The following is a 17,217-nucleotide window of genomic DNA, read 5'->3' on the forward strand; positions in this document are numbered from 1 at the left end:
GTGCACCCTCTGTATTTTTTCATTTAACAAGGGGTGACTTGGAAGGGGAAAGGGGGGGGGGGGGGTAGCTGCACCTATCCTCTGAGAAAAAAAAAAGCCCTGGTTATGTCCTCCTATTTCTTCTCAGAGTTCGGTAAACACGGCCATTTAAAAAAATGAACATAAAAATTCCTCTTTGGGTGTGAGGACATTAATGGCATTCTAATTAGATTAGCGCGGCACAGGGCGCAATCTTTCATCTTGGTTGCTGGGTTCTCCGGCTTCCTGAGATGTGATATCCGAGCGTCATCAAAGTCCAAGCTTGCTGCACACAAAGGAGCCAGACGCCGCTTTGTTCTTCCCTTCTAGAGGCAGAAACCAACCTATCCGCGTTTTACAAGGGAGCCCAAAGCTCGCCGTCTCCTTCTTATCCTTACAGAAGATGCCGCAAGTTTAATGAGCCTAAAAACATACAGTTAACCACTTGCCGACCAGCCGCCGTAATCATACCGCGGCAGGTCGGCTCTGTTATGCGAAACGAATTGTAGCAGTTAGTGTGGGCGCAGGCACCGATTGGCTGCAGGGGAAGCCGATCAGCAGGTTTGGCGGCCGCAATCGCTCCCCGTGGAGACAGAACGGCAATCTGTTGTAAACACGGCACACCACTGTTCTGTCAGTGATTAACAAAGGGATCCTCTTATTTAGGAACACAGGTCTCTGTGTTCATCCAGTGAGCCCATCCCACCCACAGTTAGAAAGCACCCTTTAGGGACACATTTAACCCTTTGATCGCCCCTGGTGTTAACCCCTTCCCTGCCAGCGTCATTATTACAGTAAGAGTGCATATTTATAGCACTGATTACTGTAGTAATGTCACTGGTCCTCACAAAAGTGTCAAAAGTGTCAGTTAGGTGTCCGATCTGTCCGCCGCAATGATGCAGTCCCGCTAAAAATTGCTGATTGCCAATTCCTATGTGCCCCATTCAAAGTGTAACGTAGCCTAGCCAAGCTGCATTTTAGAGCAGCGCACCGGCCCAAATCTCACTGCAATGTCTGCTGCCAGATATTGCAGTGAATGAAGTGTATGTTTTCTATACTTCAAAATAAAGCTCATACAAAAATAAAAAAGGGGGCAGAGCATATTTATAGCACTGATTACTGCAGTAATGTCACCGGTCCCCCCCAAAAGTGTCAAAAATGTCAGTTAGGGGTCCGATCTGTCCGCCGCAATGTCGCAGTCCCGCTAAAAATCGCAGATCGCCGCCATTACTAGTAAAATAAATAAAAATGACATAAATCTTTCCCCTAGTTTGTAGACGTGATAACTTTTGTGCAAACCAATCAAAATACCCTTATTGTTTATATTTTTTTTACCAAAAATATGTAGCAGAATACAAATTGGCCTAAGAGGATAAAAAATTAGATTTTTACTTTTTTGGGGGGGAATGTTATATAGCAGAATGTGAAAAATATATATATATTTTTTTTCAGAATTGTCGCTCTTTTTTTGTTTATAGCGCAAAAAATAAAAATCGCACAGGTGATCAAATACCACCAAAAGAAAGCTCTGTTTGTGGGAAAAAAGGACATTTTTATTTGGGTACAGCGTCACACGACCGCGCAATTGTCCGTTAAAGTAACGCAGTGCCGAATCGCAAAAAATGGCCTGGTCATTAAGGGGGGAAATCTTTACGGTCCAGAAGTGGTTGAATGGAATTTTTTACTTTTTCTTTATTATTTTTGTTTCTGTGTGAACTACAATCAACAGCCGGACTGGGCGACGCACTGGATATCCTAGATCCTTACGGTCTTCCCAGTCTGGCCTGCGAGCGTGACCCAACTATAGTTCTGTGCTAGGTTGGCCGTGACATAGCCTCACTGGACAGGGGCTGAAACACCTCAGGAGGTCGCATAGCCCTGGTCACGACAGCAGTCACAACCAGAGTCACAGCGTACTTCAGGCTGCAGCACCCCCACTCCAATATGGTGGACTACTGGGAGTGGCGCCCGCCTGGTGACCATGGTATGGTGGGGTCCTCTGAAAGGCAGGTTGTTGGCGGTGATCAACACAGAGGACCTGTGGAGTCCGGGACATATTGTCCTTCTACCTGTATGAAATAGATATTTCTTCCTGCCTGAAGTCACCCCTGCATCATAAATAGGACTTATGGAGTCCGGGACATATTGTCCTTCCTACTTGTATGAGTAATACATATCTCCTCCTGCCTGAAGTTACCTCTGCACCATAAATAGGTTCTCAACCTCCTCCATATATCGTTAAGGATATTTCAAGCTACTATCCCTCTGGGTGTACCTAAAGAAAGAGGAGACTATAGGCTGATACGTGCAGTGCAGCTCTGTAGATCCTTTATATCTAACGCTGAGTATCTATATCTTCAAATAATTCAAGTACATCAAAGGGAATTGGGTATTCAAGCTCCCAAAAAATTGCCATCAATATATATCTAAAGCTTTGCTCCTATGGTAGACGAGGGTCTGAACACTTGAATCCGCTTAACGAATATATAAATGCAGATATAATATGGAGATTGTATTCCTAGTATTGAAGCAGTGACGGTTATCAGTATCTGTGTCGCCACAACTTTGTCACCTCCCGAGTCATTACCAATGAGGAAATACCGGTCTGTCATGGTCTCTCAGGCCCTGAGGAAGCCTTGAGCGAAACGCGTCGGCTTGCTGGGGACCTACATTGACCGCATTCCACTCTGAGACCTACCCTTCATCCTACACAGGCTTTTTTGGTTTTGTTCCCTTTACGGAATGTATTTCTATACTGTTAATGACTCACTTTGATTGATTTTAACGATTGTTTCATGTTAGTCCGTTCTTGTAATATGTGCATGGTAATCCATGCCTTTCTACCTCCGCAACTAATAAAATGTTATATGGTTTTATAATTTGGTTTTGTGTCTGATCCTTCTACTCCCACTGGCCCGCAAAGCCCCATCTTTCTCTATAAATTTTTGTTGGCTTGTAACCAAAGTAAATATGCCCTTGCAAAAGAGACCCGGAAAAAAGCGCCCGACGCCTTCATCTGTATCCTCTGCTGAGGTGGGTTTGGCCTCTATGGACGAGAGTCAGCCCACTGGGTCTGCGTCCACGCACGCTGAGTGCTCTAATAATGAGGATAAGTCCTCCTCCTCTGCAGCCGCGCATGAAAAAGCGCTGGTGGAGGCCCTGATTGTGTCAGTGCGGGAAACTTTAAAGTTGGAGGATTCAGTTAAAGCTGAATCGGCGACGCCGGTGCAGTTTGGCACCCGCAAATCTTCCAAGACGACTAAGGTGTTTCCCTTTCCTGCCTATTTTGATGAGATTGTCACTAGTCAGTGGGGTTCTCTGAAACGTATGGTTGGTATACCTAAGCGTTTTGCTAGGGGATAGGAGATATCCCTTTGAGGAATCTCTCCTGAAGGAACGAACAGTTCCACTGTTGGTGGACTCTCAGGTTTCCAGGCTAATAAGGCCACACTTAGGCCGATGGAGGATTCCCCGTCTTTTAAGAATCCCATGGACAAAAGAGTTGAGGTTCTGGTCCGGTACCTTTTCACCGTAGCTGATTCAATTTTAAGACCGGTGTTTGCTATCACATTGGTTTCCCAGACCTTAATGGAATGGGCTAAGATTTTGCACCAGGATCTGGAGGGGAGTCAACATCCTCCTGAGCTGGCGGACCTGGCGGATCAGTTGATCCAAGGGTTACAGTATATTTGTGATGCATCCATGGATGCGCCCCCCTTGGCCGGCAAGGTTTCTGTGACAGCGGTGATCCTTCACCAGGACCGTCTTTAACACAGGGCAAAAGGGGCCCAGTCATTGTTGTGGGGCCCAAAACAGCAGCCCCTTGAGCCCGCACTGCCTGCAAAAAGGTAATACGTGGATTTTAGAGGGCCCAAAAAGATATTTGCCCAGGGTCCAATCAATATTAAAGACGGCTCTGTCCTTCACTGCATGATCTGGTTGAAGTACTGGTCAGATGACCAGGCTTCTAAAAAGGTGCTGATTGATCTTCCTTTTGCAGGTGATCATCTGTTCGGTGCCTCTATGGAAGAGATCATTAAATGCCTCACCGGAAATAAGAGTACTTTGCTTCCGCAGGCTACTAAGGGCAAGGAACCTCACCAGAAATGTGGTCCTTTCTTTTCGGCTCACAAGCGGCCCTTTCATTCGTCTGGATCGCAGGAAAAGGGTTTGAGATCCACCTGTAACTTTTCGGGAAGCTCCAAGAGACCCTGGAATGGTAAGTCTAAAGCGGGCACTTCTGGTTCCACAGACAAGCCTTCTTCAGCCTAAAGGGGTGCCCTCACCAGCTTCTGGGGTGGGGGGACGTCTTCATTTTTTTCCAGATCCGTGGACCTTGCTCATTCAGGACAAATGGGTCCACGAGTTGATTCGGTTCGGTTACATGATCGATTTTCGGTCCTTGCCTCCGGCAAGATTCTTTCCTTCCAAATTACACCTGTATCACGAGTGGCTTCAGGGCCTCTATGGTGCGGTGCAGGACCTGTTTGCACAAGGAGTTATTGTGCCGGTTCCAAAGTCAGAGCGTTTTCAAGGTTTTTATTCAAATCTGTTTACAGTTCCCAGGAAGGAAGGCAAGGTTCGTCCGATCTTGGATCTCAGGGCTCTGAACCGCTTTGTGCAGGTTCCGAAATTTCAGATGGAGTCCATCCGCTCGGTGGTTGCTTTCCTTCATAAAGGAGATCTTCTAGCCTCTATCGATCTCAAGGACGCTTACCTTTATATTCCAATATATGTCGGGCATCAGCGTTTTCTTTGTTTTGCCGTGGACAAGGAGCATTATCAATACGTAGCATTACCCTTTGGTCTCGCTACAGCTCCTGGGGTGTTCACAAAGGTTTTCGCTCCAATTCTGGCCTTGCTACGACAGAAGGGGATTGCGGTACTGGGGTACTTGGACGATCTGCTTCTGCATGCAGAGTCTTCCTCGGCTCTAGAAGCCGACTTGGACATTATGGTGCGAACTCTACAGGAGCTCGGGTGGACACTGAATTTTCAGAAATCAGCTCTGACTCCGTCAACCAAGCTGGACTACTTGGTTCTGACACTGGACTCAGCGTCAGCCTGGATGTTTCTTCCTCAGATGAAACTGCTAAAGTTGCAGGAGGCGGTCCGGTTCCTGTTGTCCAATCGTTGGTCCTCACTCAGGACTTCCATGCAAGTGCTGGGTCCGATGGTTTCCACCTTCGAGGCGGTTCTGTTTGCGCAGGGTCACCCCAGACTTTTGCAAAAGGAGATTCTTGCTCAAATGGAACAAGGATCCTCTGTCTTTGGACAATCTGATAGTGTTGGGTCGGGGTTTTATAGTGGCTCCGTTCTCCGGCCCTACATCTGGGAAAATCCTTTCTTCCCCTGTATTGGACTGTGATCACCACGGATGCCAGGCTGTCCGGATGGGAAGGTGTCCTCGGCCCAAGGTGTTTGGACTCAAGATGAGTCCAGTCTGCCGATCAACATCCTGGAAATTCAGGTGATCAGACTTGGTCTGTCTCAATGGACGGATCCTCTGCAGGGATGCCCTGTGCAGATACAATCAGACAATGCTACGGCTGTAGCATATGTCAGTCATCAAGGGGGCACAAGAAGTGCCCTGGCAGCCCAAAAGGTGGCCGGCATCTTGAGGTGGCTATTCTATATTTTATCTATTCTATTCAAAATTCTAATTTTGAAATTTGAATTTCGGAAGACAGCGTTACTCTATTTTTTAAAAAATCTATTCTATTCTACTTTAATCTATTCATTCTTTTTCTATTCTATTCTTTTATTTTCTGTTTTATTCTATTACATTTTATTCCTTTTCTATGCTTTTGTTGTTCTGTTTTATTTACTTATTTTCTATTTTATTCTATTATATATTTTTTTAAAATTCAAATTTAGGATGACGGCTATATTCTTTCTAATTTATTCTATTGTATTCTATTTTATTCTATGGTTTTCAATTCTATTGTTTTATATTCTATTTTATTATTTTCTGTTCTGTTCTATTTTATTATTTTCAAAATTTGAATTTTCTTGAAATATTCTTTCTATTTTATTCTATTCTATTCCATTTTTTCTTTGCCTTTATTTTCTATTCTATGTAATTCTATTCTATTATTTTCTATTCTATTCTATTTTATTCTATCCTAGTCTTTATTTTCTTTCTATGTTATTCTATCACTTTATTTTCTATTCTATGTTGTTCTATTATTTTATATTCTATTCTATTTTTTTTATTCTATTTTATTCCATTCTTTTTGAAATTCGAATTTGAGAGGACAGCTACAGTATATTTTGATACACACAGTCTTTGCAGGAATTCAGCAGTAGTCAATATTTCTGAATTTTTAATTTGTTTTGGTAATCAATTTAGTTTTAAAATTAGCTTAGAATTTGATTCGTATTTGGATGATTTGCTATTTCGGATGAAATTTTGTTTCGGTATTCGGATTCGTACAAATTCTTTAGTATTGTTTTTTGGAAAATTAGATACATCCGAATGTCCAAATAACAAAAAAATTATTTTCTATTCTATGTAATTCTATTATTTTATTTTCTCTTCTATTCTGTTATTTTCTATTCTATTCTGTTTTATTCTATTCTAGTCCTTTGTTTTCTATTCTAGGTTATTCTATTATTTTATTTTATTTTCTATGCTATTCTTTTTTTATTCTTTTCTGTTCTATTTTATTCTAGTCCTTTATTTTTGATTCTATTCTTTTTTATTCTATTTTGCTTTATTCTATTTGAGTCCTTTATTTTCAATCCTATGTTATTTTATTTTCTATTCTATTTTTTTTTATTTTCTATCCTATGTTATTCTATTATTTTAATTTTTATTCTATTATTTTTTTATTCTGTTATGTTTTATTTAATTCTAGTCTTTATTTTCTATTCTATGTTATTCTATTACTTTATTTTCTATTCTATGTTGTTCTATTCTATTCTATTTTTTTTTTTTATTCTATTCCATTCTTTTTGAAATTTGAATTTGAGAAGACAGCTATATTCGGATACACACAGTATTTGCAGGAAATCAGCAGTAGTCAATATTTTTGAATTTTGAATTTGTTTTAGAAATCAATTTAGTTTTAAAATGTGTTTAGAGTTTGATTCTAATTTGGATAATTCACTATTTTGGATAAAATTTTGTTTTGTTATTTTGGATTAGTACAAATTCCTTAGTATTGTTTTCTGGAAATTCAGATACATCCGTATGTCCAAATAACAAAAAAACTGTGAGAATTTAATCTAATTTATTTAATTTTAATCTATTCTTTGCCTTTATTTTCTATTATATGTAATTCTATTCTTTTTTTCTCTTTTATTCTATTCTTTTATTTTCTATTCTATTCTGTTTTATTCTATTCTAGTCCTTTATTTTCTATTCTATGTTTTTCTATTATTGTATTTTATTTTCTATTCTATTCTTTCTTTATTCTATTCTGTTTTATTCTATTCTAGTCCTTAATTTTCTATCCTATGTTATTCTATTATTTTATTTTCTATTCTATATTGTTCTATTATTTTATTTTATATTCTATTATATTCTTTTTTTTTTCTATCCCATTCTTTTTGAAATTTGAATTTGGGAGGACAGCTATATTCTAATACACAGTCTTTGAAGGAAATCAGCAATAGTCAACAATATGTTTGCATTTTGAATTTGTTTTAGAAATCAATTTAGTTTTAAAAATTTGTTTAGAATTTGATTCGAATTTGGATAATTCGCTATTTCGGATGAAATTTTGTTTCGGTATTTCGGATTTGTTTAACCACTACTGGACCGGAAGATTTTCCCCCTTAATGACCAGGCCATTTTTTGCGATTTGGCACTGCGTTACTTTAACAGCCAATTGTGCGGTCGTGCGACGCTGTACCCAAATAAAATTGATGTCCTTTTTTTCCCACAAACAGAGCTTTCTTTTGGTGGTATTTGATCACCTGTGCGATTTTTTATTTTTTGTGCTATAAACAAAAAAATGAGTGACAATTCTGAAAAAAAAAAAAAAAAACAATATTTTTCACTTTCTGCTATATAACATTCCCCGAAAAAAAACTTAATTTTTTTTTAACATTTTAGGCCAATTTGTTTTCTGCTGCATATTTTTGGTAAAAAAAAATCGCAATGAGCGTATTTTGATTGGTTTGCGCAAACGTTATTGCGTTTACTAACTACGGGAAAGATTTATGTAATTTTTATTGTTTTTTTTTTTTCACTAGTAATGGCGATCTGCGATTTTTAGCGGGACTGCGGCATTGCGGTGGACAGATCGGACCCCTAACTGACATTTCTGACACTTCTGGGGGGACCAGTGACATTACTACAGTAATCAGAATAAAAAAACTGGAGTACAGATAGAGGGGATATACTGGGATTTGTTATGTCCATATATATATATATATATATATACACGTTAGAAAAAAGGAAAAGGCCAGTGGCCTACATGCTCCCACATGGGCTGATTTGACAAATACCATACATAAAATAAAAATAAAATTAATTTTATTTTATATATGATATTTGTCAAATCAGTCCATGAGGGGGCATGTAGGCCATTGGCCTTTTCCTTTTTTCTAACGTTACTACAGTAATCAGTGCTAAAAATATGCACTGTCACTGTAATAATGACACTGGCAGGGAAGGGGTTAACACTGTGGGTAATCATGGGGTTAAATGTGAGCCTAGGGGCGTGTTTCTAACTGTGGGGGGGGGGCGTGGCTTGTGAAATGACCATAGAGACATGTGGTCCTGTATAGAAGGATCACAGGCGCTCTGTGATCATTCCAGGGAGAAGAACGGTCAGCTGTGTTTACAACAGCCGACCGTCCTTCTCTCTCAGCGGGGAGCGATCGAGGGTGTCAGGCGGCAATCAAAGCCGCCTGCCTGCTGCATCAGAGTCCCCACTGACAAGCTCCCTTGAACATCGCTCCGCTGGAAATTCTGAAGAATCATTTGATATACTTCCCAAATTCCACAAGCGATGTGCCAGAAAGAGACATCAGAATCGTCGCTGTCGTCACTTTTCGTACCTAATGATGAATTTTCCCACCAATCGCTATCGATCAGTTCTTCAAGTAACTCCGTTTCGCTGTTGCTGTTTTCCAGTTCGTCTAAAAGCGCTTTTGCGCAAAAAGAACACTTTTTGGACGCCATGGTCGTTCTCTATCAGTGGCGGCTGGTGATTAAAATTTTTTTTGGGGGGGGGGGGCGCAAAAAGAAAAATGTAATAGGTATTGCTTCGCGGCAAAAAATGCGGTAAAAAAATTGCGTGACTTTGAGGTCATAGTACAGGCATGGCACAGGTGATGGTACAGGCATGGCACAGGTGAGGGTACAGGCATGGCACAGGCGAGGGTACAGGCATGGCACAGGTGATGGTATAGGCATGGTACAGGCATGGCACAGGTGAGCGTATAGGCATGGCACAGGTGAGCATATAGGCATGGCACAGGTGAGGGTATAGGCATGGCACAGGTGAGGGTATAGGCATGGCACAGGTGATGGTTTAGGCATGGCACAGGTGATGGTATAGGCATGGTACCGGTCATAGCACAGGTGAGGGTATAGGCATGGCACATGTGATGGTACAGGCATGGCACAGGTGAGGGTATAGGCATGGCACAGGTGATGGTACAGGCATGACAACACGTGAGGGTATAGGCATGGCACAGGTGATGGTACAGGCATGGCACAGGTGAGGGTATAGGCATGGCACAGGTGATGGTACAGGCATGGCACAGGTGATGGTACAGGCATGGCACAGGTGGGGGTATAGGCATGGCACAGGTGATGGTTTAGGCATGGCACAGGTGATGGTTTAGGCATGGCACAGGTGATGGTACAGGCATGGCACAGGTCGGCTTCAATCACTTACCTGCTCTCCTGGGCTGCCTGTGAGACGTCCATGGCGCTGCTCCTCTCCTCTCGTCCTCTTCTTACGACGGCGGCGGGATTCCGGGAACCGTCCACGGCGCTGCTCCTCTTCTGTCTTCTTTGACGGCGGCTCTCTCTGTCTTCCGAACGGTCCAGCGGGAAGGAGATCGGGCGGTGACGGTGCGTGACTGACGCACGCACCGGCACCGCCCCCATTTCGGGGTCAGCAATCGGATGTCCTGGATGATGATTGGTCCAGGCTGGAGACTGGACCAACCACAGACAGGATATCACGAAAGTGGGGGTGTCCTAGCGCTATGACCTGTGCCCAGATTAGGCCCCCAGAAGGCAGCCAATCGGCGCCTCTTCTGGGTCGTAAACCCCACCCCCCCCCTTTGGCTACCACATAGGCCGGTGAGTGTGATTTTTTTTTTTCAAAACTTTATTGTTCTTTTTGTCATTTTTTCCCCCCTTTTTTTAGGGGGGGCGTCGCCCTGGCGCCCCCTATGCACAGGCCGCCACTGTTCTCTATTTTCCAGCCACAAAGAACTGGAAAAGCACAGGCAGGGCACTGGAAAAGTCCCCAGGTGAAATCCTGTGGTGAAATGGGATGATACAGTGTAATCCGTTAGGATCACAGCTTTGTATCGTGTCATTTGGTGTATTTGCATTTTTGAATTTGCCGCCGGTTCCACCCACCTGCGTCGCAACGCTCACAGGGAAGGGAACCGGAAGACAGGTGCCGGCATCGGCTGAGCACACAGTGGGAGGACGGTGGGAGGACGGCGGGAGGACAGTGGGAGGACAGCGGGAGGATGGCTGGAGGACGGTGGGGAAGGACAGCGGGAGGATGGCTGGAGGATGGTGGGGGAGGACGGTGGGAGGATGGCTGGAGGAGGGCGGGGGAGGACAGCGGGAGAATGGCTGGAGGATGGTGGGGGAGGACGGCGGGGGAAGACAGCGGGAGATCTCAGGGGAAGGTGAGTTTTAAAATATAAAACAACAGATTTCGATGCAAAACAATGTACCGCTTTTAGCACAGAAATTCTGACATAATCAGACCACGAGGGAGGTTAACTGCTAATAGCACCTCAACAAATCTGCTAACGTTGGTGCTGTGCCACTTTGGAAAGGGTCAGGGACTTTGTTTCCGTGTCTCTCGCAGCTAGGGAATGGGCTCCGTCACACCGATGTAAAAAGGGGTAGGAGAAGAAAAGCAGCGCCACCTCAGTGTAGATTAAAAGGTTATTTATTACATAAAAACAACGTAGTAACTCACACAGAGGAAATCGTTGATCAGATCGCCTGAGAAAGGAGCACGCATGCTCCGAACGCGAGCACCCCCCTGCCACTATTGGATGTAAGCCTGGATACTGAACGCTGCCAGAACCACAGGAAGTGTCGGACTCCACCGGCACAGCCAGGACCACGGCCGCCACAGTGTACTTCCCGAACATCCCTACAGTGTTGCAGAAGAACTATTACCATTTGCTGATCAACGATTTCCTCTGTGTGAGTTACTACGTTGTTTTTATGTAATAAATAACCTTTTAATCTACACTGAGGTGGCGCTGCTTTTCTTCTCCTACCCCTTTTTGTCTGTTGCAGAGTCCCTCTAGCTCTGTATGAAGCCTGCAGCCACCTCCACCATCCATCTCCACTAACCCCAGGGATTGAACTATCCTGCATACTTCCTAAAAAGACTAACTACAGCCACAGTTGAAACTTTTTTCATAAGATCAAATGTACTTGACTCTTTCACTGGCGCAGGTCGAACGTTATGTATATGTACCTGTCACACCGATGTAGCATCCTCCTAGATAGGCTGCTAGTAAGGGTAGGCAAATTTAGTTCTGTTGCTCTTCTGCAGTCAGCAGAGCAGCATGTGATTGCTTTAGGCTGGGCTCTGCAGGTTTCAGGTTTGATGGCTTTCCCTGTCTTCTGGAGATTTCTAGAATATAGTAGTCAAATGAGCAGCCTGAATATTTATGCAGCTGCAGCCAATCCCTGGGGAGGTGTGCCCAGATGGTGGTTGGGGAGTGCATAAATAGTTTGGAGCCCCAGAGAGCAGTGTTCTACCCCCAGGAGGGGAGGTTTCACAGCCAGAAGGGCTGCTGCCTGTCCTGACAATGCAGCTGAAGATTCTGCCAGTCTCATTTATATGAGGTTTAGCTTTAATTTCCTTTTACTTGCTGGCTAGCATACATTTTTTTTTAACACCCATCCAATTGCACCAGAAACTGTTAGGAGACGAGGTTGGAATGACTCATGTAGAATTCGGTGACATCTCTATATATTTCATTTTCTTATTTTCCAACATCTGTCAGAGCAGCGATCAGCAAAGCATCGTTCAGCTGCAGATTTGATAAAAGTGTTAGTTGTCAATGTGTCATATATATAATGAATATTGATGATCCATCTGTTGGAAGCGGTATCTCTTGATGTACTGTACCCAGACTCGAGCTGCAGATCTACATGGGACTTTATTATCATTTTTTTTTTTTTTTTAATAATATTCTACTTTCCCTTTTTTTTTTACACCTTGCATTTCATCATGTAAAGAGATAAAGGCTTATCACAGTCAGCGATTTGGCAGTTACTTATCTGAACATTAAAGGCTCTCCTTTTTTTTTTTTTTGTCATCTGTCTTTTAAACGGCTCGGTCTGGCGGCATCAATTCATTACTCACATTTTTATTTTTTTTTTAATCCATTTATGATCTGCGACTGTTCCTCTAATTACCCAGGTTGCAAATCAGTCCCATTAACGTTCGCCTAGATGTTGCGACTCCAAAGGCGTGTCAGATCTTTTCTATAAGACTATTAGGAGCGATCGCATTCATTATTTACATTGATGTGCGTGGAAACGTCTGGTGCGCGCAGCTGTAAGGGATTCGTGGGGGTTCTTTATTCCTGAATGCAGCAGACTGATGCCACAAATATATTAGAACATATGCGAGATGTAAATTTTACTCAAAGATTACTGTTTTTACAATAATTGCGGCACTGCGAAGCTAAGTATTGTATTTCAGCTGTTAGAGGCCGCCGCGCTCGCAGCAAGACAAACGCAGAGCTTTTATTATTATAATAATGTCATCCTCATGAAAAGATGATTGTGTCTGTTCATTGTGCTTTCATGTACTGTATATTTACACTTCCTTTCCTTTCTTTTCTATCCTTCTCAATTTTATATCTTTCCTTCCTTCCTTCCTTCCTTCCTTCCTTCCTTCCTTCCTTCCTTCCTTCCTTCCTTCCATCCTTCCTTCCTTCCTCTCTTCAGCTCTTCCTTTCTTCCTTCTTTCCTCCTATCCTCCTTCCATCTCTTCTTCTTTCTTTTCTTTTTTCCCTTGCTCTTTTCCTTCCTTCTTCCCTACCTTTTCCTTCCTTCCTCCTTCATCCTCTCTTTTCTGCTCTCATATCTTCCTTTTTTCCATTCTTCCTCCTATCTTCCTTCCTTCGCTCCTTCTTTCCTTTTTTTTCTCCTCTCCTTCATTCTTATCTTACTTCCTTGTGTTCTTCCACTCCTTTAACTACCTTCTTTATCTTCCTTCCTTCCTTCCTTCCTTCCTTCCTTCCGTTTCCCATCCTCTTTACACATCTCCTTCCTTGCTTCCTTTTTATTCCTCCCTTTTGTTTCCCATCCTCTTTACATATCTCCTTCCTCCCTTCCTTCCTTCCTCTTTATTCCTCCCTTTTGTTTCCCATCCTCTTTACATATCTCCTTCCTCCCTTCCTTCCTTCCTCTTTATTCCTCCCTTTTGTTTCCCATCCTCTTTACATATCTCCTCTCTTCTTTCCTTCCTTCCTCCCTTCCTTCCCCCTTCATCCTCTCTTTTCTGCTCTCATATCTTCCTTTTTTCCATTCTTCCTCCTATCTTTCTACCTTCGCTCCTTCTTTCCTTTTTTTCTCCTCTCCTTCATTCTTATCTTACTTCATTGTGTTCTTCCACTGCTTTAACTACCTTCTTTATCTTCCTTCCTTCCCTTCTTCCTTCCTTTTTATTTCTCCCTTCTGTTTCCCATCCTCTTTACATATCTCCTTCCTTCCTTCCTTCCTTCCTTCCTTCCTCCCTTATGTCTCCCATCCTCTTTACATATCTCCTTCCTTCTTTCCTTCCTTCCTTCCCTCCCTTCCTCCTTCCATCTCTCCTTCTATCTGTTCTTTTTTTTCCCTTGCTCTTTTCCTTCCTTCTTCCCTACCGTTTCCTCCCTTCCTCCTCTCATTTCTGCTCTCATATCTTCCTTTTTCCTTTCTTCCTCCTATCTTCCTTCCTTCGCTCCTTCTTTCGTTTTGTTTCTCCTGTCCTTCACTCTTATCTTACTTCCTTGTGTTCTTCCACTCCTCTAACTACCTTCTTTATCTTCCTTCCTTCCTTCTCCCCTTCCTTTCTCCCTTCCCTTCTCCCTCCCTTCCATCCTCTCTTCCTCCCTTCTGACTCCCATCCTCTTTACATATCTCCCTCCTTCGTTCATTCTGTTCTTTTTTCCCTTGCTCTTTTCGTTCCTTCTTCCCTACCTTTTCCTTCCTTCCTCCTCTCTTTTCTGCTCTCATATCTTCCTTTTTTCCTTTCTTCCTCTGATCTTCCTTTCTTCGCTCATTCTTTCCCCTTTTTTTCTCCTCTGCTTCACGCTTTTCTTACTTCCTTGTGTTCTTCCACTCCTCTAACTACCTTCTTTATCTTCCTTCCTTCCTTCCTTCCTTCCTTCCTTCCTTCCTTCCTTCCTTCCTTCCTTCCTTCCTAACTTCCTTCCTTCCTCCCTTCTGACTCCCATCCTCTTTACATATCTCATTCCTTTTTTTACTTCCCTTGCTCCTTTCCTTTCTTCTATCCTTCATTATTTCCTTCCTTCCGTCCTTCAATCCTCTTTTCCTTCTTTCCTTCCTTCCTGCTATCCCTCTTCCTCTTTTCCTATCCTTTCCTTTCTTTCTTATAATTTCTGTAAAGGGACTTACATATAAGTTAAATGCTGACACTGGTATGCCTCTTACAGAAAGATAACATTTTTACCAGGTATTATTATTACTAATGTATGTGTGGATATCTATCTATCATCAACCGGACAGAACATCTTTGTGATGAATTAGAGCAAAGACTGCGAGCCAGACCTTCTGGTCCAACATCAGTGCCTGACCTCACAAATGCTCTTCTGGAAGAATGGTCAAACATTCCCATAGACACACTCCTAAACCTTGTGGACAGCCTTCCCAGAAGAGTTGAAGCTGTTATAGCTGCAAAGGGTGGACCAACTCAATATTGAACCCTACGGACTAAGACTGGGATGCCATTAAAGTTCATGTGTGTGTAAAGGCAGGCGTCCCAATACTTTTGACAATATAGTGTATCTATCTATCTATCTATCTATCTATCTATCTATCTATCTATCTATCTATCTATCTATCTATCTATCTATCTATCTATCTATCTATCTATCTATCTATCTATCTATCTATCTATCTATCTGTTATACATTTTTTTTTAGACATCATTTCCTTTTTGCTTTTCTTCACTATAGTAGGGGAAGGCTGGAACCCCTGTCAGATTTTTCCTCACTTCCAGTTTTTAAAAAACGTTGTCACCAGGGCAGGAAGTAAAGGACGATTTCTCTTGCAGGATAGTTGTAAAAACCAGACAGGGGTTCTGATTCTTCCTTCACTATAAAACTAAAAGAAATGTTTTTGGGTGAACATTACTTACATTCCGAGTCTTCTTGCTACATTGGCATCGTCCTTCTAACATAGAAAATGAACTGAAGTAAGACTTACATAATCATTAACAGGCTGGTCCTCCTCAGTCAATGATCTGCTTTGGCGCTTATTTTTCTGTTTATCTTCCCTCTGATCTGGTCTGTTTGGATGTGAGATAGATCCGCCATCTTCTTCATCTTCAAAGTCTTGAAAATCAGGAGCTAAAAAAAAAGAGAAGTATTTTGAATCTTTTATTGGTTTCTCCTCTTCGATTATTCATTTCAATTTAGCAAGCAAGATCTTTTTAATAAAACAACTGAAAGACTCGGGAATGGAAATTCTAAAACTTAAAAGTGTGGAAATGAGTCTTAAAAAGGATTCATTTACTTGAAGCTACAGCCAGCAAAATGGTCCGATGATCAGGCAGACAGAACGAATAGTTTTGGGGCCTTGTTGCCATTACAGGAGTAGGGGTCCTGGCTTAAGCTGAAGTGTCCCCAATTAAATTGAGTGTTTTTTTTCAGCTAGGCTATAATCAGAGATCCATTTACATTTCTCTGGGCCTTACTGGTTCTCCTAAGCTCAAGGTGTTGATTGCTTCTGCCTGTTACTGTTGAGGAGGTTCCAATAATCAGCATTGGAGGACAATGATTGAGTTAATGATATTTCCCTTATCCAACCAATCCCCACAGTCATGGTTCAAAGGTATGGTTTGGAGAGATGATAAATACTTTGGTCACCTTTTCAGAGGGTTCATCCCCCTATAGGCTTCTGTTTATGGAGAATATATATATATATATATATATATATATATATATATATATATATATATATAGCATAACCTGTTCTCTTTTTGGGCCTTGCTTTAGCCTAGAGCAGTGGTCTCCATACTGTGACCCGAGGGTCAGATGCGGCCCTTTGCTTGCCGTTATCTGGCACTTGAGGCATTACTCCAGCCATTGATAAAAGGCACTATCCCCCCCTCCATTGACACCAACTACGGGGCACTATTCCTTCCACTGATCCCAATGATGGGGCACTATTCTTCCCACTGATTCCAATGATGCGGCACTATTCCTCCCACTGATTCCAATGATGCGGCACTATTCCTCCCACTGATTCCAATGATGCGGCACTATTCCTCCCACTGATTCCAATGATGCGGCACTATTCCTCCCACTGATTCCAATGATGGAGCACTATAGCTCCCATTGATCCCAATGATGCGGCACTATTCCTCCCGCTGATCCCAATGATGCGGCACTATTCCTCCCACTGATTCCAATGAATGGGCACTATTTCTCCCACTGATACCAATGATGGGGAACTATTCCTCCCACTGATTCTAATGATAGAGCACTATTCCTCCCACTGATACCAATGATGGAGCACTATAGCTCCCATTGATCCCAATGATGCGGCACTATTCCTCCCACTGATTCCAATGATGCGGCACTATTCCTCCCACCGATACCAATTAAGGGGCACTATTCCCCCTACTGATTCCAATGATGGGACACTATTCCTCCCACTGACACCAATGATGAGGCACTATTTCTCCCACTGACACCAATTATGGGGCACTATTCTTCCCACTAATTCCAATGATGGGGCACTATTCTTCTCACTGATTCCAATGATGGGGCAATATGCCTCCC

General features: G+C 42.5%; 1 protein-coding gene across 1 annotated transcript in view; it reads right to left on the reverse strand.

The window, feature by feature from the left end:
• TNMD (tenomodulin) overlaps positions 1 to 17,217 on the reverse strand; it is a 221,166-nt gene that overhangs the window by 51,633 nt on the left and 152,316 nt on the right. Inside the window, exon 6 of the mRNA XM_082264303.1 lies at positions 15,638 to 15,780. Within this exon, the coding sequence (XP_082120429.1) occupies positions 15,638 to 15,780 (143 nt within the window). The remainder of the gene's footprint in view (positions 1 to 15,637; positions 15,781 to 17,217) is intronic.

This window comes from Pelophylax lessonae, assembly GCF_965119305.1.
Source record: "Pelophylax lessonae genome assembly, chromosome: 7".
In the NCBI taxonomy this organism is placed as follows: Eukaryota; Metazoa; Chordata; class Amphibia; order Anura; family Ranidae; genus Pelophylax; species Pelophylax lessonae.